Source organism: Chiloscyllium punctatum, chromosome 37 (genome assembly GCF_047496795.1).
Source record: "Chiloscyllium punctatum isolate Juve2018m chromosome 37, sChiPun1.3, whole genome shotgun sequence".
NCBI classification, from domain to species: Eukaryota; Metazoa; Chordata; class Chondrichthyes; order Orectolobiformes; family Hemiscylliidae; genus Chiloscyllium; species Chiloscyllium punctatum.
The window spans coordinates 7,789,354-7,809,608 of NC_092775.1; the positions used below are offsets into that span (position 1 = coordinate 7,789,354).

At 47.6% G+C, this 20,255-nt stretch overlaps 1 protein-coding gene across 6 annotated transcripts in view; it reads right to left on the reverse strand.

The window, feature by feature from the left end:
* The window catches only part of raly (RALY heterogeneous nuclear ribonucleoprotein), a 297,200-nt gene that overhangs the window by 33,504 nt on the left and 243,441 nt on the right, over positions 1-20,255 (reverse strand). For all 6 annotated transcript variants that reach the window (XM_072556189.1, XM_072556188.1, XM_072556193.1 and 3 more), the window contains 4 exons: positions 15,111-15,183; positions 13,493-13,543; positions 5,670-5,830; positions 1,068-1,181 (listed from right to left, as the gene is read on the reverse strand). In XM_072556189.1, coding sequence (XP_072412290.1) covers positions 1,068-1,181; positions 5,670-5,830; positions 13,493-13,543; positions 15,111-15,183 — 399 coding nt within the window. The remainder of the gene's footprint in view (positions 1-1,067; positions 1,182-5,669; positions 5,831-13,492; positions 13,544-15,110; positions 15,184-20,255) is intronic.

Below are 20,255 nucleotides of genomic sequence, written 5' to 3' on the forward strand. Positions count from 1 at the left end.
TAAAATACTTGCTTTTCCTTTCCTTAGAGATTTGCTGCTTTACTGAAAGTTATTTTCAACAAACCGAGGGTTGGGGAAAGAATGTTTGCTTTATTTAACCTGTCTTCTCACATACCTCCCGTCGCCCCTCTCCTGCCCCGAGACTCCCTTTAGGGAATCAGGAGGCGGTGAGGAAAAGGTTCCCAGGCTGATTATCAGCCCAGTCCCCTGCACCTTGAACTTTACCTCCATCACCGTCCAGAGCTGATACCAGAAGTTAAAGTGGGAAGTTCCAGTTTGGAGGTGAGGGAAGTGCTGACTGTGTCAGGTGCCCTCAGTGACAGAGCAATAACAATGAACACAAGCACGACACAAAATGATACAGGGGCCTCTCATCTCTGACCAGCAAGCATTCTAAACAGCTGGGAATATCACAGAATATTGGGTGATGTTACACCAGGCAGAGTGCTATAAAGAGAACAGGCTTGAGAAGTGATGTGGGTTTTATTTGCTTTAGGCATAATCCTCTTGTTGCCTTTGACAGCTCCCACTGAAGCCACCTTCACAATTCTTTGTGAAAAATCATAAACTTCACCGTCAGACGTGGTCTTTCAGTTTTTAAGATGAATTGAGACATTTTCAGACAGGTTCCAACGTTGTGGAGCTGATTAAAGCTAATGGAGCAGAGCCCTAACTCTTCTACATTGTCTTGAAATGAGAGAGCAGGTTATAGATCAAGACCCAGGGGTGGGGCATGAACTTCAGTTGTACCAAAACCTGCCTTAACAAACACCCTGTTTCTCACAGCAACAGTCGCTATCCACATCAATCCTGGGCTGGGTTCATTGTCAGGTCATGAAGGTGGAAGCTCAGAGACACTAGGTCAGGATTGCATTTGCTCTAAAATAAAACAAAGAACTGTGGATTTTGGAAAGCTGAATCAAACGCAGAAATTGCCGGAGAAACTCTGCAGGTCTGTGGAGAGAGAAACTGTCTGAATGTTTCAGGTCCAGTCTGATTTGTCTTCAGAACAGCGCTGAGTGTGCGTGGGAATTCCTGTTGGTTGTTTCAGTGTCTGCTGTACCCACCTGTGTGACCCACTTTCTCCCTGGATATCTCCTCCAGCCTTCCCAGCAGCGAGTCGATGTTGGATTTAATCTGGGTGAGTTCTAGTTTAATCCGCTGGAGTTCGTTGGATTTTACTGTAAAGACAGAGAGGGGCAAAGTGACCCAGAATTCCTGTGGAGACACCTACCAAAAGGAGTCTTTAAACTCCCAGCTGAAGAATTTGTTTCTCTGACTGTGTTTTCAAAAGTATTGCTGACTCTAAAGTTGCCCCCACCCTCTGTATGTAGTGAAGGGAAAGGCGGGATGCTTGGAGGGGATTTGGGGAAAAGCCTTGTCACCCAGGGGGCTGGTCTGGGAGAGGGAGTGGAGGCAGGAGACTTCACAACCTTTAAAAACGACTTGGATGATCACTTGAAGTGTCATAACATGGAAGGCCACGGACCCATTGTGTGAAAGGGAAACTGTGTAGGCTGTATATTTTTGGTGGTACAGGCGTGATGGGCCAAAGGGCCTATTGGTACTGGATGATATGATGATCCAATTGTTTCTCCTGCAATTTTAGAGGCATCTTTTTGACTGGGCTTTATTAAATTCTTCACCCGAACCTCTGTTCCCACCCCTTTATATTCTCCCTGGCCTATACACACTGGCAAGGTAAAAACAATGACTGCAGATTCTGGAAACCAGATTCTGGATTAGTGGTGCTGGAAGAGCACAGCAGTTCAGGCAGCATCCAAGGAGCTTCGAAGGGAGGAGAGGGTGGAGTGGATAGGTGGAAAAGGAGATAGGCAGGTAGGACAAGTCTGGACAAGTTATGGGGACAGTGCTGAGCTGGAAGTTTAGAACTAGGGTGAGGTGGGGGAAGGGGAAATGAGGAAACTGTTGAAGTCCACATTGATGCCCTGGGGTTGAAGTGTTCCGAGGCGGAAGATGAGGCGTTCTTCCTCCAGGCGTCTGGTGGTGAGGGAGCGGCGGTGAAGGAGGCCCAGGACCTCCATGTCCTCGGCAGAGAGGGAGGGGGAGTTGAAATGTTGGGCCACGGGGCGGTGTGGTTGATTGGTGCGGTGTCCCGGGATGTTCCCTAAAGCGCTCTGCTAGGAGGCGCCCAGTCTCCCCAATGTAGAGGAGACCGCATCGGGAGCAACGGATACAATAAATGATATTAGTGGATGTGCAAGTAAAACTTTGATGGATGTGGAAGGCTCCTTTAGGGCCTTGGATAGAGGTGAGGGAGGAGGTGTGGGCGCAGGTTTTACAGTTCTTGCGGTGGCAGGGGAAAGTGCCAGGATGGGAGGGTGGGTTGTAGGGGGTTGTGGACCTGACCAGGTAGTCACGGAGGGAATGGTCTTTGCAGAAGGCAGAAAGGGATGGGGAGGGAAATATATCCATGGTGGTGGGGTCTGTTTGGAGGTGGCGGAAATGTCGGCGGATGATTTGGTTTATGTGAAGGTTGGTAGGGTGGAAGGTGAGCACCAGGGGCGTTCTGTCCTTGTTATGGTTGGGGTGGGGTGGGGTCTGAGGGCGGAGGAGCGGGATGTAGACAAGATGCGTTGGAAATCCCAACCTCACCATCAAGCCAGCAGATAAAGGGGGCGCAGTGGTAGTCTGGCTCACTGACATCTACACCACTGAAGCCAAACGTCAACTTGAGGACACCTCTTCTTACTGCCCCCTCGACCATGACCCCACGCCCCATCACCAAACCATCATATCCCAGACCATACAGAACCTCATCACCTCAGAAGATTTCCCACCCACAGCTTCCAACCTCATAGGCCGGGAACCCCGCACTGCCTGGTTCTACCTCCTTCCCAAGATCCACAAGCCTGACCACCCTGGCCGACCCATTGTCTCAGCATGCTCCTGCCCCACTGAACTCATCTCTACCTACCTCGACACTGTCCTATCCCCCCTAGTCCAGGAACTCCCCACATACGTTCGAGACACCACCCACGCCCTCCACCTCCTCCAAGACTTCCGTTTCCCCGGCCCCCAACGCCTCATCTTCACCATGGATATCCAATCCCTCTACACCTCCATTCGCCATGACCAGGGCCTCCAAGCCCTCCGTTTTTTCCTCTCCAGACGTCCCCAACAGTACCCTTCCACCGACACTCTCATTCGTTTGGCCGAACTGGTCCTCACCCTTAACAATTTCTCCTTTGAATCCTCCTACTTCCTCCAGACCAAAGGGGTAGCCATGGGCACACGTATGGGCCCCAGCTATGCCTGTCTCTTTGTTGACTATGTAGAGCAGTTGATCTTCCGTAATTACACCGGCACCACTCCCCACTTCTTCCTCCGCTACAGTGATGACTGCATTGGCGCCACCTCGTGCTCCCGCGAGGAGGTTGAGCAATTCATCAACTTTACCAACACATTCCACCCTGACCTTAAATTTACCTGGACCATCTCTGACACCTCCCTCCCCTTCCTGGACCTCTCCATCTCCATTAATGACGACTGACTTGACACTGACATTTTTTACAAACCCACTGACTCCCACAGCTACCTGGATTACACCTCTTCCCACCCTACCTCTTGCAAAAATGCCATCCCGTATTCCCAATTCCTCCACCTCTGCCGTATCTGCTCCCAGTAGGACCAGTTCCACCACAGAACACACCAGATGGCCTCCTTCTTTAGAGACTGCAATTTCCCTTCCCACGTGGTTAAAGATGCCGTCCAACGCATCTTGTCTACATCCTGGACCTCCGCCCTCAGACCCCACCCCTCCAACCGTAACAAGGACAGAACGCCCCTGGTGCTCACCTTCCACCCTACCAACCTTCACATAAACCAAATCATCCGCCGACATTTCCGCCACCTCCAAACAGACCCCACCACCAGGGATATATTTCCCTCCCCACCCCTTTCCGCCTTCCGCAAAGACCGTTCCTTCCGTGACTACCTGGTCAGGTCCACACCCCCCTACAACCCACTCTCCCATCCTGGCACATTCCCCTGCCACCGCAAGAACTGTCAAACCTGCGCCCACACCTTCTCCCTCACCTCTATCCAAGGCCCTAAAGGACCCTTCCACATCCATCAAAGTTTTACTTGCACATCCACCCATATCATTTATTGTATCCGTTGCTCCCGATGCGGTCTCCTCTACATTGGGGAGACTGGGCACCTCCTAGCAGAGCGCTTTAGGGAACATCTCCGAGACACCCGCACCAATCAACCACACCGCACCGTGGCCCAACATTTCAATTCCCCCTCCACTCTGCCGAGGACATGGAGGTCCTGGGCCTCCTTCACCGCCGCTCCCGCACCACCAGACGCCTGTAGGAAGAATGCCTCATCTTCCGTCTCAGAACACTTCAACCCCAGGGCATCAATGTGGACTTCAACAGTTTCCTCATTTCCCCTTTCCCCACCTCACCCTAGTTCCAAACTTCCAGCTCAGCACTGTCCCCATGACTTGTCCGGACTTGTCCTACCTGCCTATCTCCTTTTCCACCTATCCACTCCACCCTCTCCTCCCTGACCTATTCCTGATGAAGGGCTTTTGCCCGAAACGTCGATTTCGAAGCTCCTTGGATGCTGCCTGAACTGCTGTGCTCTTCCAGCACCACTAATCCAGAATCTATACTCACAGGCCCCATTCCACCCTGAGCCACATTCCCCCATCAATAAATGGTGACATATCTCAGAAGGATCTCCTCACCCTAGTTCAAGGCTCTTCAGGTGGATATAGGTTTGACAGGACCTCTCCTCTGCTACTCGCAAGCCAATAAGAAAAGAGAATTGACCTTCATCGCCTGATTGAAAATTGCTGATGTTCAGTTAAACTGCCTTTTCACAATATCTATTTAACCAAACATGACCAGAAAAATCTCGCTGATTTTATTTATGAGGGATCCACTTTTCCTTGGATAAGACTGTCACATTTGCCACCGTCTAAATTTCTGACACATTTAAAGAAGATTGGAAGGTGATAGCAGAGCCTTGGATTGCCTTTAGCAACCTGAAACTTAGGCCTGTCTTTCCAGTATGTTCTTCCTATTCATTGGTATCTCATCCCTTGCCTCTCCTCTCCCCACTTCAGTCAATAGGTTGTCAGCAATACCTTCCTTCGTGAAAGGTAACATCACCATAGTCCCAGAGAACCATGGGCCACTCTTTCATGAGGGAGAGACAATTGGGGATGGTTTAACCTGAGGGTCACCACAGGGGAAGAGAGGAGAGTCCTTCATCGTAACTTCAGCTGGTGAGGGAATTGAACCCACGCTGTTGGTGTCACGCCAACAAACCAGCTGTCCAGCCAACTGAGCTAAAGAACTCCAAGCATTCCAGCATCTCTGAAGCTTATATTGTCCTTTTCCCCTCTAATACGCTCCGGCTCACCTCTTACTCTCTGCTTACTATCCACAGGCACCTACAAGATTTTTGAGGGGACCCCCCATCATTCCCTCACTTTCACCTCATTTCCCTCCTCACTCCCACCCCCCCCTTCCCCATTTCTGGGCGAGAATATGTCTCGTGGAGGGTTCGTGGCAGTCCCTTTAAGACCAGGTTGGGGAGAGGTGAGATAATGAGGGCGGGGGAGACTCCAGTGGAGCACAAACACTAGCGTTAGCTTGTCGGACCGAACGGCCTCATCTGGCGGAACTCACGTTTTAACTTTGTGGCGTTTTTCGTGGTGGCTGCGGAACGTGCCATTAACTTTAGGGGGATCCCAGACTTCCCTCTGCGTAGCACGGGGACAATCACCCGGGGTCGCTTAACTGGTATTGCCCGGGGGATCAGCGCTGGCCGGCTGGAGTATTCATGCATTCTAGAGGGAAGAGAGCAACTGGAGAGTTAGAGGGATCAGAAAACAGCACGCAGCATCTGACACACTACCCACAATGTGTACCTAGAAACTTGTCAAATATACAACACATAGTGAAGGAAGGGAACAGGATGACATGGTCATGGAGGACATGAACAATTATTGGGGTGGGGAATATAGAGTTGAAGTTAAAATCAGATCAAATATGATCTTCTGGAGTAGCAGAGCAGGGCTTGAAGGGGCCAAATGGGCTGATCTTGTTTCTTGTTTGTATGAACTGGCTGGAGAAACAGGGCAATTTCACACAGGGAAGTGTGAAAGACTTTTCTCAATAGAAAAGATAATCGATGGTGCAATCTTAAAGGGTTACAGGAACACAGAGAGAGAGAGAGGGTCAGACACAGGGTGTATACACAAAGCACAACTGGACACATTGGTAAAACACAGGATCCTGTCGTAAACACTACACCAAATCTTTATGCAGTGGTTGAGCCCCGGTTGCAGTATTGTGTTCGGTGCTGGGTTTGACATGCTGAAGGTCATGGAGAGTGTGCCAGGCTGATTTACCAGGTGGAACCAGAGCTGTGGGTCAGCCTCAGACTGTATCGGGGTGTTCATATTTGTGAAGAGGTTTGAAAAATCGGATGAGGAGAAACAGTGTCTACTGGCAGGCAGGTCAGTTAGGGACACAGATTTGTGGAGGGGGGTGGGGTGGGGTGGGGTGGGGTCGTCGTATGTCAGTACAGCCAATTAGCAGCTTCAGTGAACCTGCCCAAACCCAATGTGGCGCTCCAATGAAAACCATCCTTTTCGTTTGTTTCATTTCACATAAACTGCGGGGCCATTGAGATCACTTTAGCCCAGACATCAGGTTCATTCTCCCACCTTTGCTCTGCAACATTTAGCTAACAAAAAGAAATCAGTTTGTGTCTGTATCTGTATGTCTGTGTTTATGTGAGAGTGTGCAAGTGGATGTTAGAATATGAATGTGTCTATATTTGAGTGTGTGTGCATATGTGTGCGAGTGAGTGTGTGTGCGCGAGTGAGGACATCAGTTTGTGTGTGTTTGAGTTGGGGGGGTGTTTGAGTGGGGGGGTTGTTTGAGTGGGGGGTGTGTGTTTGAGTGGGGGGGTGTTTGAGTGGGAGTCTGTGGTTGAGTGGGAGTATATGGTTGAGTGGAAGTGCGATTGGGAGTGTGTGTTTGAGTGAGTGTCTGTGTTTGAGTGGGGGGGTGTGTTTGAGTGGGGGGTGTGTTTGAGTGGGAGTGTGTGTTTCAGTGAGATTGTGATTGAGTGAGGGTGTGTGTTTGAGCGAGTGTGTGTTTGAGCGGGAGGGGTGTGTTTGAGTGGGAGTGTGTGTTTGAGCGGGGGTGTGCGTTTCAGTGGGGGTGTGTGTTTGAGTGGGAATGTGTGTTTGAGTGGAGGTGTGCATTTGAGTGGGGGTGTGCATTTGAGTGGGAGTGTGTGTTTGAGCAGGGGTGTGTGTTTGAGCAGGGGTGTGTGTTTGAGTGGGAGTGTGAGTTTGAGCGAGTGTGTGTTTGAGTGGGGGGGTGTGTTTGAGTGGGGGGGTGTGTTTGAGTGGGAGTGTGTGTTTGAGCGAGTGTGTGTTTGAGTGGGGGTGTGTGTTTGAGTGGGGGGGTGTGTTTGAGTGGGAGTGTGAGTTTGAGCGAGTGTGTGTTTGAGTGGGGGGGTGTGTTTGAGTGGGAGTGTGTGTTTGAGCGGGGGTGTGTGTTTGAGTGGGAGTGTGTGTTTGAGCGAGTGTGTGTTTGAGTGGGGGGGTGTGTTTGAGTGGGGGGGTGTTTGAGTGGGGGGGGGGTGTTTGAGTGGGGGGGGTGTTTGAGTGGGGGGGGTGTTTGAGTGGGGGGGGTGTTTGAGTGGGAGTGTGTGTTTGAGTGGGGGTGTGTGTTTGAGTGGGGGGGTGTGTTTGAGTGGGAGTGTGTGTTTGAGTGGGGGGGGTGTTTGAGTGGGGGGTGTGTTTGAGTGGGAGTGTGTGTTTGAGTGGGGGGGGTGTTTGAGTGGGGGGGGTGTTTGAGTGGGGGGTGTGTTTGAGTGGGAGTGTGTGTTTGAGTGGGGGGGGTGTTTGAGTGGGAGTGTGTGTTTGAGTGAATGTGTGTGTTTGAGTGGGAGTGTGTGTTTGAGTGGGGGTGTGTGTTTGAGTGGGGGTGTGCGTTTGAGTGGGGGTGTGCGTTTGAGTGGGGGGGGTGTGTTTGAGTGGGAGTGTGTGTTTGAGTGGGAGTGTGTGTTTGAGTGGGAGTGTGTGTTTGAGTGGGAGTGTGTGTTTGAGTGGGGGGGGTGTTTGAGTGGGGGGGGTGTTTGAGTGGGAGTGTGTGTTTGAGTGGGGGTGTGCGTTTGAGTGGGGGTGTGCGTTTGAGTGGGAGTGTGTGTTTCAGTGAGAGTGTGATTGAGTGAGGGTGTGTGTTTGAGCGTGAGTGTGTGTTTGAGTGGGAGTGTGTGTTTCAGTGAGAGTGTGATTGAGTGAGGGTGTGTGTTTGAGCGTGAGTGTGTGTTTGAGTGGGAGTGTGTGTTTGAGTGAGAGCGTCTGTTTGAGTGAGAGCATCTGTTTGAGTGAGTGTGTTTGTGTTTGAGTGGGGGAGTGTTTGAGTGGGGTTGTGTGTTTGAGTGGGGGGGGTGTGTTTGAGTGGGGGGGGGTGTTTGAGTGGGAGTGTGTGTTTGAGTGGAAGTGTGTGATTGTGTGGGAGTGTGTGTTTGAGTGGGAGTGTGTGTTTGAGTGGGAGTGTGTGTTTGTGTGGGAGTGTGTTTGAGTGGGAGTGTGTGTTTGAGTGGGGGGGGTGTGTTTGCGTGGGGATGTATGTGTTTGACCAGGATGGTGATTAAGTGTATGCAAGTGTGTACACTGGGTGACTGTAATAGGTCAGGATTTTGACATTCCCATTCCCCAATCTTCAGGATTTCATTTTGGAATGACCCAGGTTCTCTGTTCTGGCCCTTCTCCCAGTCCCCCTTCCAGAATAAATAGCTTCCCTCAAACTCTGAATGTATCCGCTGGAGTCCGTTCTCCCTTTGAATCAGAAAAGCTATGGTGGATGGAGGGAGGGAGAGGTAATCAGCTCAGCTGGTGGGTGAACAGCTAACACAGAACAGGCTACACTGTCCTCAAAAATCAGCATCTTCACCCATCAGACAATTTACTGCTCATGGAACTATAAGACTGATGTAGAAAAGGTGAAGTAAATGGAACAGCGTTAAAGAAAAACTGCCAACAGGGATTTTCCTCAGATGCATTTAGAAAGATCTGGAGTTTATTACATGCAATACCTCACATTCATTAAATGGAAACAGATACAAATACAAACATCCTAAGATGACCTTTTCATATCGTGTCTGATGATTTCATATTCATTTTTGCAAAATGCTGAAAATAATTATCTTGATGTTATCCTGGAAGTTTACGCCAAATGAGGTCAACATGTTTGACATTCAGCTAGCTATTTCTCAACATGATGGATTTCAATAACCTTCCAGAACATTCCATTGAAAGGAAATGGAGGGAAACATAGGAGAATAAATTGCCTTGGAAATGAACAACACAACCAGTTCCCAACCTGGAATTCCTGTAAGCCCACATGAGTCAACACCACATGGAATAACAAGTGGGAATGTCTGACTTTTAACTCTAAATAGAGGATGAAAGCAGTTTCATGGACAGTATGGAGGCTGAGTCCTGACCTAGAGATCCAACATTCAAAAAGCTCAACACCATCCAGGAGAAAGCAGCCCATTCGATTGGCACCATATCCAAGAGCATCTACTCCCTCCACCACTAATGCTCAGAAGCAACAATGTGCACAAGCACAGTGGCTCAGTGATTAGCACTGCTGCCTCACAGCGCCAGGGACTCGGGTTCGATTCCAGCCGTGGGCGATTATCTGTGTGGAGTTTGCACATTCTCCCCATGTCTGCATGGGTTTCCTCCAGGTGCTTCGGTCTCCTCCCACAAAGATGGTGCTTTCCCATGCATTTGCTGCCCTTGTCCTTCTACATGGAAGTGGTTGTGAGTTTGGAAGGTGCTGTCTAATGAGCCTTGGTGAATTTCTGCAGTGCATCTTGTAGGTTAGGTTAGATTCCCTACAGTATGGAAACAGGCCCTTCAGCCCAACAAGTTTACAGCAAACCTCCGAAAAGCAACCCACCCAGATCTATTTCCCTACCCAACATTTCCCTCTGACTAATGCACCTAACACAATGGGCAATTTAGCATGGCCAATTCACCTGGCCAGCACATCTTTGTGAGACCTCACACTTATCTATATTAAACTCCATTTGTCATTTCTCGGTCTACTTCCCCTGCTGCAATTTCCGATAACCTTCCTCACTGTCCACAATACCACCTATTTTAGTGTCATCTGCAAACTTACTAATCATGCTCTGTACATTCTCTTCCAAATCATTCATACTGCTGACAAACAGCAATGGGCCCAGCACCGAATCCTGAGACACTTCACTAGTCACAGGCCTCCAGTACAACAAGCATTCTCCCACTATTTCCCTCTGCTTCCTACCATCAAGCCAATTGTGTATCCAATTTTCCAGCTCGCCCTGGACTCCATGTGATCTAACCTTCCAGAGCAGCCTACCATGTGGAACCTTATCAAAGGCCTTACTGAAATCCATATAGACTACATCTACTGCCCTGCCCTCATCAACCTTCCTGGTCACTTCATCAAAGAACTCTAACAAATTTGTGAGGCATGTTCTCCCACTCACAAAGCCATGCTGACTATTCCTAATTAAACCCTGTCTTTCCGAATTCATGTATATCTTATCTCAGGATCTTCTCAAGTAACTTATCTACCACAGATGTTAAACGTACTGGTCTATTTTTGTGATTAGATTCCCTAGTGTGGAAACAGGCCATTTGGCCCAACAAGTCCGTACTGACCCTCCGAAGAGTCACCCACCCAGACACATATCCCTCTGACTAATGCACCTAACACCATGGACAATATAGAACAGCCAATCCACCCTAACCTGCACATCTTTGGACTGTGGGAGAAAATTGGAGCACCTGGAGGAAACCCATGCAGACACAGGGAGAACGTGGAAACTCCATGCAGATAGTTGTCTGAGGCTAGAATCGAACCTGGGTCCCTGGCGCTGTGAGGTAGCAGTGCTAACCATTGAGCCACTGTGCTGCCCCTGTAGAAGACCATCAAAGACATTAAGATAGAAGAGGATGAAATAATGGTCTCCTTTGATGTAACAGCCCTGTTTACATTAATCAACATTAACCTGGCCAAGGAAATACTGACTACACTATTAGGAGACCCAAAGACACATACAACTAACACCACTAACTTCATCAACAAGGACAGTATCATCAAGCTAGTGGACCTATGCCTTACCACCCACTTCACCTTCAACAACAAAACTTACAGACAAACCAATGGAACACCCATGGAATCTCTGATATCAGGGTGCTTAGCAGAGGCAGTAATGTAGATACTTGAACAAATAGCTCTGCCAACCATCCAACCCAAACTCTGGGTCCGCTACGTGGATGATCCCTTTGTCATCACTAAACAAATTAGAGGAAATTTCAAGACCATCAATAATACCCTCACTGACATAAGATTAACTGAAGAGGAGGAAAATATCAACAAATTGCCATTCCTAGATGTCACAGTAGAGCGAACATCCAATGGGGAACTTCAAACCAGCGTCTATAGAAAAACAACACATACAGACCGAATATTGAACTACAGAAGCAATCATCCCAACATCCACAAACTATGCTGCATTAGAACATTATTTCAATGAGCCATCCACACACTGCAGCACAGAGGAACTACGCAGAGCAGAGAAAAATCACCTCTACCGTGTATTCAAAAAGAATGGGTACCCAATGAACGTAGTCTGCCGATTTCTCAGTAACAAACCCAAACAAGCAGACAAAACATGTCCAGAAACCCTAGCCACTCTCCCCTACATCAACGACACCTCGGAAATGATTGCCAGACTACTCAGACTCCTTGGCATCATGGTAGCCCACTAACCCACCAACACACTAAAGCAGCAGCTAATGAACTTGAAAGACCCTCTACAGACAATGTGCAAAACTGACATCATTTACAAAATACTGTGCAAGGACTGTAACAAACACTACATCAGACAAACAGGCAGAAAACTAGTCACCAGGATACATGAACACCAACTAGCCACAAAAAGACATGACCCTCTCTCACTAGTATCCTCACATACGGATGAGGAAGGACACCACTTCGACTGGGACAACACATCCATCCTAGGACAAGCCAAACAAGACACCCATGGGAATTCTTAGAAGCATGGCATTCCAACCGGAACCCTATCCACAAACACATTGAGTTAGACCCCATCTCCCACCCCCTGAGAGAAAGAACAGGAAATGACATCATTGCAGGAAATGACATCACCAACCCAAAGAAACCCAAACATATAAATAGAAAGCCAGAATAATCAGCAGTGCTTCACCTGGAGGCCCCCTGAAGATTTTACCTGGTAGGGTGATGAAACATCTGGAAATGAACCTTCCAGCTCAGCGAGCAAGCCTATATCCTGTATCCCCTATATACCTGCAGAGATTCCCTTGACCCCAGCTACCTGTACCTGAGCCATACTTCCTTCTTTTTTTCTGGCCAAAACTTTGATATCTCTTGTCATCCAGGGTTCCCTATTCCTGCCAGCCTTGCCTTTTACCCTCACATGAACATATAGACCTTGAACTGTAGCTATCTAACTTTTAAAGGCCTCCCACTTGCCAAAGGTCCCTTTGCCAGCAAACCAACCCCTGCAAGCTCCTGTCTAATTCCACCAAAGTAGGTCTTGCCCCAATTTAGAACTTGAATCTGTGGACCAGTTTGGTCCCTCTCCATAACTACTGACTCAGCCAGTGATGCCCAGGTCCCTTGAGCTGGGGTTGCAGGTTGCAAGCAGGGATGGGCACTGGGATTCCAGTGGTTTTGGGGGGTGGCGGGGGCGACTTTGTCACTGCAGACAGCAGACCAGTATGGAACAGGAGAGGGATGCGAGTGACAAAGCTGAGTAACCCTGGGCACTGTATTGTGAGCTATGTCCTCGAACTGATTCCGAACGGCTTGGTACAACTGAGTGACTAGTTGCCCTCTGAGATGCTGCAGTGAAGAGTCAACACCACCAGAATGGAGTCACGTACGAGATAGATACAGCAGGTTTCCTTTATCTGAACCTCACTGTCATCCAACTGGATTGGAATCATCCTGACAGTGACTATTCCATGGGGTGACTGGGTTGGAGTTGATATTGGCAGTCTCCATTTTAAGTATGGACCTGAGAACTTTTACGAGTTATCAGAGCAATTGTTGACGTTTTTTTTAATCCCATGGTGATTGAACCCAGTGGAGGATCAAGAGGGAATTGAGTGACTATTTGGATAGAAATCACATGCAGAGAAAATGATGCTGGTTTGAAGAGTCAGGACAGGCACAGAACTCCCTCAACACCAGAACCAATCTGTGACTGAGGGATGAACATCTCCTCTGTTGACCATATTCAGATTGTACTCAGTTGCCTTTCAACAGGAACTAAACTGCAACTCGCTCATGAAATACAAGGAAGGGCAAAGACATTTCCTGACCTGACAGCAGCTCCAAACCAGAGAAGAGGAGAATTAAAACAAACCAGACATTACCTCTCATAAAAGTCGTCTCTGAAGTAATCATAATCAAAATCGTAACTTGAGCTTTGGAATTAGAGGAAAGAAAAGAAATTAACAATATTTACTGGAAAATGAGGATACAAACGACTTTGCCAAATCTATGCCTTAGCAAAGGTTAAAAAGGAAACTTTTCCATTATTGCTTATATCAGATAGATTCTTATCACAAATCTATCCGCCTTGGGGATCTAGCTGAGTGAATCCCAAAATCCCAAATAAAGCCCCTTCAGCAGCCTCTCCTGCTTTGATATTTCCTCTCATTCCATCCCTCCGTTTTGTGATGCTCCATCTTTTCCCCAGCCAACTGTTCCCACATGGAATGGCTGTCAGAATTCGGGATGAATGGGAGAGCCAAGGTGTGGAGTAAGGGGACAGCAGGTTTCATCTACTCTCTCCGACGAGTTTGGAAGAAGGGCCACAGGACCTGATGGGCTGAAGGGTCTGTTTCTATGCAAGGAATACTAGGGGGTGGGGTTTCCCCTCCCTGGAGCTGGTGGGAGGGAGAACAAATGGGGTAAGAGTGCCCCTGGAGAGAAACTCCCCTCCTTAGTCATCGTGTCTTGGCCAAAAGGTCCAGGAGGTAGTTTTACCAGTAATTAAACGGAGAATTAATAATCAGTGAAAGATCTCACCTCCCCACCTCCCCCTGCCACCCACCAGGAGAAACACGTAACTACATTCCCAACTGGGATACCATGGCAACCTGCCTACCGGGGGTGGGGGGGGAGAGTGGTGGCTGGAGGAATGGGGTTGGTAGGAACTTGATTGGGGACATTAAGGGGGAATGGGGAGGGGGGCTGTGGACAAGAGGGTGTGGGCTGGCGGAAGCTCTGATTTCCACCACCAGACCAAAGCTCGGCTGTGGGGCAGAGGGGAGAGGGGTTGAAGAGGGTGATGTCTGCAAGCCACACCTGACACCCCCCTCCCCAAGCCCCCACACCTCTCTCCACAATACCCACCCTGTGAAAAGGGGAATAATCCACTTGACCCCTCAGTGTTGGATGGCCCCTGAAGTGTCAGCCTCAACTGGCAGATGTTAGGGTGAGAGTTTTTGGATAAGGGGCGACTAAGAAGGAATTACTTCTCTCAAAGGGTCCTGAATCTGCAGAATTCACCCCCCGAGTGGCACTGAGCAAATTTAACGAGGAGTTCAATCAATTTTTAATGAGTAACAGGTTGAAGGTTTATAGAGAGGGGGCAGGAGCTGAGGCCAAGCTGAGATCAGCCATGATCGTACTGAATGGCAGAGCAGGCTCGAGGGGCTGAATGGGTGCCTCCTGTTCTGAGCTCGTCTGCTTGGAAGTGGCCGGACTCTGATTGGGCAGCAGCCTCAGGTAACCTGGGTCACCAGTGTCGAGGACTGCGATAGGCTGAGAAGCTGCTCCTCACTCACCAGTCAATCCACAAGGAGCTAATTGGTGGGCGATACAAAGGATCGCGCATGTTTGAGGTGACTATTATAAACACACAAACATCATAAAATCACAACCTGCATAACCCAAGGAGTGACTAATGACTGCAGTCTGTAATAGTTAGAAAATTAGCCAATGGCGAATGTTGGTTTTGAACCCTTTGTGATTGGTGCACTGTACCTGTACACGGCAGAACTTGGTCTCTTCAATCCTTTGGGTCTATTGGGTTTGGGTTCTCCAGCCATGTTAATATCTGTGACAGGTTCAAATGAAACAAACATCATCAGTGTAAATCTTCATCAACTCCTTCAAAACTAAAACCAAGAGCTGTGGATGCTGGAGATCTGAAAAAATTCTGGAAGGAAATTGCTGCTTGTTTCACTACTGAAGTCAAATCATGCCGAATCCAAAACGTTAACTCTGTTTCTCTCTCTGCAGGTGCTGATAGACCTGCTGAGTTTCTCTAGCAGTTTCTATGTTTTGTTTCTTCAATCAACCTGTTCTCTGGGTCACCTTCAGTCAGTCAGTCAGTCTCCCCATTCCTTCAACTTCCCCCATTTTTTCTCCTCATATACCTTTTCTCCTTGTGGAAATGGGTGAAGGTGGTTCCTGGTTGATGGACCCTCCTGGAGGGGGAAGTTCCTGACTTCAGTTCTCACTGACAAGTCCCTACCAGCCTTGACCTCGTAACCATAGAGACATCGCAGGGTCAAAGGTGACTCATTCGCTGTCAATATTCAGTTACTGCTCAGGATGTGAATGGCACTAAAATAATGCAAGTTCTTCTCTTTAAAGATGGGAGCAAGCAGTGAATAAACTCAAGCCTTCCTTTACTTTTCCCCAATTGACAGATCACGGAGTTATTGATAACCTTCCCAAATGATCACCTTCAGTAACACTGCATGAAGCGGGCTGGATTTACTACTCTCTGCCACAATCTGGGGGTGGACACCGGCATCAGTGAGTTTTTTATCTCACTGATAGGATTTGGGTGTTGCTGGCTGGGCCAGCATTTAGGAACATAGGAACAGAAGGAGGCCATTCAGCTCTTTGAGCTTGTTCTGCCATTCAATGAGTTCATGGCTGAAGTGTGGCCTCACTGTGTATTGGATTCTGGGTAATCCAAGATGGAGGATGGGAAAAATTTCTGGCTGTAACAGCTGCTCCTTTTTTGAGGTACTTTAGCTGCTGGAGGTGATTTCCTCGAATTCCAGGAGCAGCAATTACTGTTCTATATGCTGTTGCATTGTTTTGGAACTTTGGGGAAAAAAAATGTCAAAACGACAGCAGTTTTAAAAGGGAGAAGAACAGACAAAGGAAGCACCTGGTGAGGACAGTGCAGGAGGGAGAGAGAACCTGCATAGTCACTGCCTTTGCTGTTTGAATTCATGGATCACTGGACATCGGAGTGCGTCTGGGAAAATTAACAAACAATGAATTTCACAACTGGTCTTGGAGGAACCTGTTTGGGCAAAGTCATAGTGCAGAAACAGGTAAGTTATAGTCGTTGTTTTAAGTGTGTCCAACAGAAAGGCTGCAGTAGTGAGTAGAGTGGGTTCTTTCTTGATTATATAATTTTGGAGAAATGTCTTTTGATTAAACTTAAAATATAAGCCATAACTATTGATTTAACCTGGGGCAGTGTTTGTACAGGAATAAGACGGTGTCTGTAGATTGTGAAGGAGCAAAAATGGCCTTTGCAGTGATATGTACTTCTTGCCAGATGTGGGACTTTAAAGAGAGTTTAAGGGTTACTGAGGATTATATCTGCCATAAATGCTGTTGGATGAGAATCTTATTAGATTGAGTAGATCGGTTGGAGAGACAGTCAGAAGCAATGAGGAATTTGCAACAGCAACAGTATGTGATGGATTGCAGGTATAGGAAGTGGGGAAAGTCTCAGATAAAGTCACATAGATGGGTTCACTCCATGAAGGGTAAGAGAGGTAGGCACCTAGGGCAGGAGTCTTTTGTGGATATATCCATTTCAAACAGGTATGCTGTTTTGGAAAATGGAGGGGGTGATGGATTCTCAGGGGAACGTAGCACAAACAGCCAAGTTTCTGGTATTGAGACTGGCTCTAATGCAATGAGAGGTTCCAAGAGATCAGTTGTTTTAGGGGATTCTCTAGTCCGAGGTACAGACAGACGTTTCTGTAGCCAGCAGAGAAAAAGCAGAATAGTGTGTTGCTTCCCTGGTGCCAGGATCAAGGATGTCTCACAAAGGGTGCAGAATGTTCTCACCGGGGATAGGAGCCAGCAGGAGGTAACTGTCCACATTGGAACCAACGACAGAGGAAGGGAAAAGGTTGAGATTCTGAAGGGACGATACAGAGAGGCAGAAATTTAGAAAGGAGGTCCTCAAGAGTAGTAATATCTGGATTACTCCCAGTGCTACGAGCTAGTGAGGGCAGGAATACATGGCTGAATGCATGGCTGAGGAGCTGGTGTATGGGAGAAGGATTCACATTTTTGGATCATTGGAATCTCTTTTGGGGTAGAAGTGACCTGTACAAGAAGGACGGATTGCACCTAAATTGGAAGGGGACTAATATACTGCCAGGGAAATTTGCTCGAACTGCTTGGGAGGATTTAAACTAGAAAGGTAGTGGGGTGGGACCCAGGGAGATAGTGAGGAAAGAGATTGGTCTGAGACGGGTACAGCTGAGAACAGAAGTGAGTCAAACAGTCAGGGCAGGCAGGGACAAGGTAGGACTAATAAATTAAATTGCATTTATTTCAATGCAAGGGGCCTAACAGGGAAGGCAGATGAACTCAGGGCATGGTTAGGAACATGGGACTGGGATATCATGGCAATTACAGAAACATGGCTCAGGGATGGGCAGGACTGGCAGCTTAATGTTCCAGGATACAAATGCTACATGAAGGATAGAAAGGGAGGCAAGAGAGGAGGGGGAGTGGTGGCATTTTTGATAAGGGATAGCATTACAGCTGTGCTAAGGGAGGATATTCCTGGAAATACATCGAGGGAAGTTATATGGGTGGAACTGAGAAATAAGAAAGGGATGATCACCTTATTGGGAATGTATTATGGACCCCTAATTGTCAGAGGGAAACTGAGAAACAAACTTGTAAAGGAGATCTCAGCTATCTGTAAGAATAATAGGGTGGTTATGGGAGGGGATTTTAACTTTCCAAACATAGACTGGGACTGCCATAGTGTTAAAGGTTTAGATGGAGAGGAATTTGTTAAGTGTGTACAAGACAATTTTCTGGTTCAGTATGTGGATGTACCTACTGGAGAAGGTGCAAAACTTGACCGACTCTTGGGAAATAAGGCAGGGCGGGTGACTGAGGTTTCAGTAGGGGGCACTTTGGGGCCAGCGACCATAATTCTATTAGGTTTAAAATAGTGATGGAAAAGGATAGACCAGATCTAAAAGTTGAAGTTCTAAATTGGAGAAAGGCCAATTTTGACGGTATTAGGCAAGAACTTTCAAAAACTGATTGGAGGCAGATGTTCGCAGGTAAAGGGACGGCTGGAAAATGGAAAGAAATGAGATAATGAGAATCCAGAGAAAGTATATTCCTGTCAGGGTGAAAGGAAAGGCTGGTAGGTATAGGGAATGCTGGATGACTAAAGAAATTGAGGGTTTGGTTAAGAAAAAGAAGGAAGCATATGTCAGGTATAGACAGGATAGATTGAATGAATCCTTAGAAGAGTATAAAGGCAGTAGGAGTATACTTAAGAGGGAAATTAGGAGGGCAAAATGGTGACATGAAATAGCTTTGGCAAATAGAGTTAAGGAGAATCCAAAGGGGTTTTACAAATATATTAAGGACAAAAGGGTAACTAGGGAGAGAATAGGGCCCCTCAAAGATCAGCAAGGCGGCCTTTATGTGGAGCCACAGAAAATGGGGGAGATACTAAATGAGTATTTTGCATCAGTATTTACTGTAGAAAAGGATATTGAAGATGTAGACTGTAGGGAAATAGGTGGTGACATCTTGAAAAATGCCCAGATTACAGAGGAGGAAGTGCTGGATGTCTTGAAATGGTTAAAGGTGGATAAATCCCCAGGACCTGATCAGGTGGACCTGAGAACTCTGTGGGAAGCTAGAGAAGCGATTGATGGGCCTCTTGCTGAGATATTTGTATCATCGATAGTCACAGGTGAGGTGCCAGAAGACTGGAGTTTGGCAAACGTGGTGGGCAAGTTGTTGGAGGGAATCCTGAGGGACAGGATATACATGTATTTGGAAAGGCAAGGACTGATTAGGGATAGTCAACATGGTTTTGTGCGTGGGAAATCATGTCTCACAAACTTGATTGAGTTTTTTGAAGAAGTAACAAAGAGGATTGATGATGACAGAGCAGTAGATGTGATCTATATGGACTTCATTAAGGTGTTCGACAAGGTTCCCCATGGGAGACTGATTAGCAAGGTTAGATCTCATGGAATACAGGGAGAACTCTCCATTCAGATACAAAACTGGCTCAAAGGTAGAAGACAGACGGTGGTGGTGGAGGATTGTTTTTCAGACTGGAGGCCTGTGACCAGTGGAGTGCCACAAGGATCGGTGCTGGGTCCTCTACTTTTTGTCACTTATATAAATGATTTGGATGCGAGCATAAGAGGTACAGTTAGTAAGTTTGCAGATGACACCAAAATTGGAGGTGTAGTGGACAGTGAAGAAGGTTACCTCAGATTACAACAGGATCTTGACCAGATGGTCCAATGGGCTGAGAAGTGGCAGATGGAGTTTAATTCAGATAAATGCGAGGTGCTGCATTTTGGGAAAGCAAATCTTAGCATGACTTATACACTTAATGGTAAGGTCCGAGGGGTGTTGCTGAACAAAGAGACCTTGGAGTGCAGGTTCATAGCTCCTTGAAAGTGGAGTCGCAGGTAGATAGGATAATGAAGTAGGTGTTTGGTATGCTTTCCTTTATTGGTCAGAGTATTGAGTACAGGAGTTGGGAGGTCATGTTGTGGCTGTAAAGGACATTGGTTAGGCCACTGTTGGAATATTGCGTGCAATTCTGGTCTCCTTCCTATCAGAAGGATGTTGTGAAACTTGAAAGGGTTCAGAAAAGATTTACAAGGATGTTGTCAGGGTTGGAGGATTTGAGCTACAGGGAGAAGCTGAACAGGCTGGGGCTGTTTTCCCTGGAGCGTCGGAGGCTGAGGGGTGACCTTATAGAGGTTTACAAAATTATGAGGGGCATGGATAGGGTTAATAGACAAAGTCTTTTCCCTGGGGTCAGGGAGTCCAGAACTAGAGGGCAGAGGTTTAGGGTGAGAGGGGAAAGATATAAAAGAGACCTAAGGGACAACATTTTCACGCAGAGGGTGGTACGTG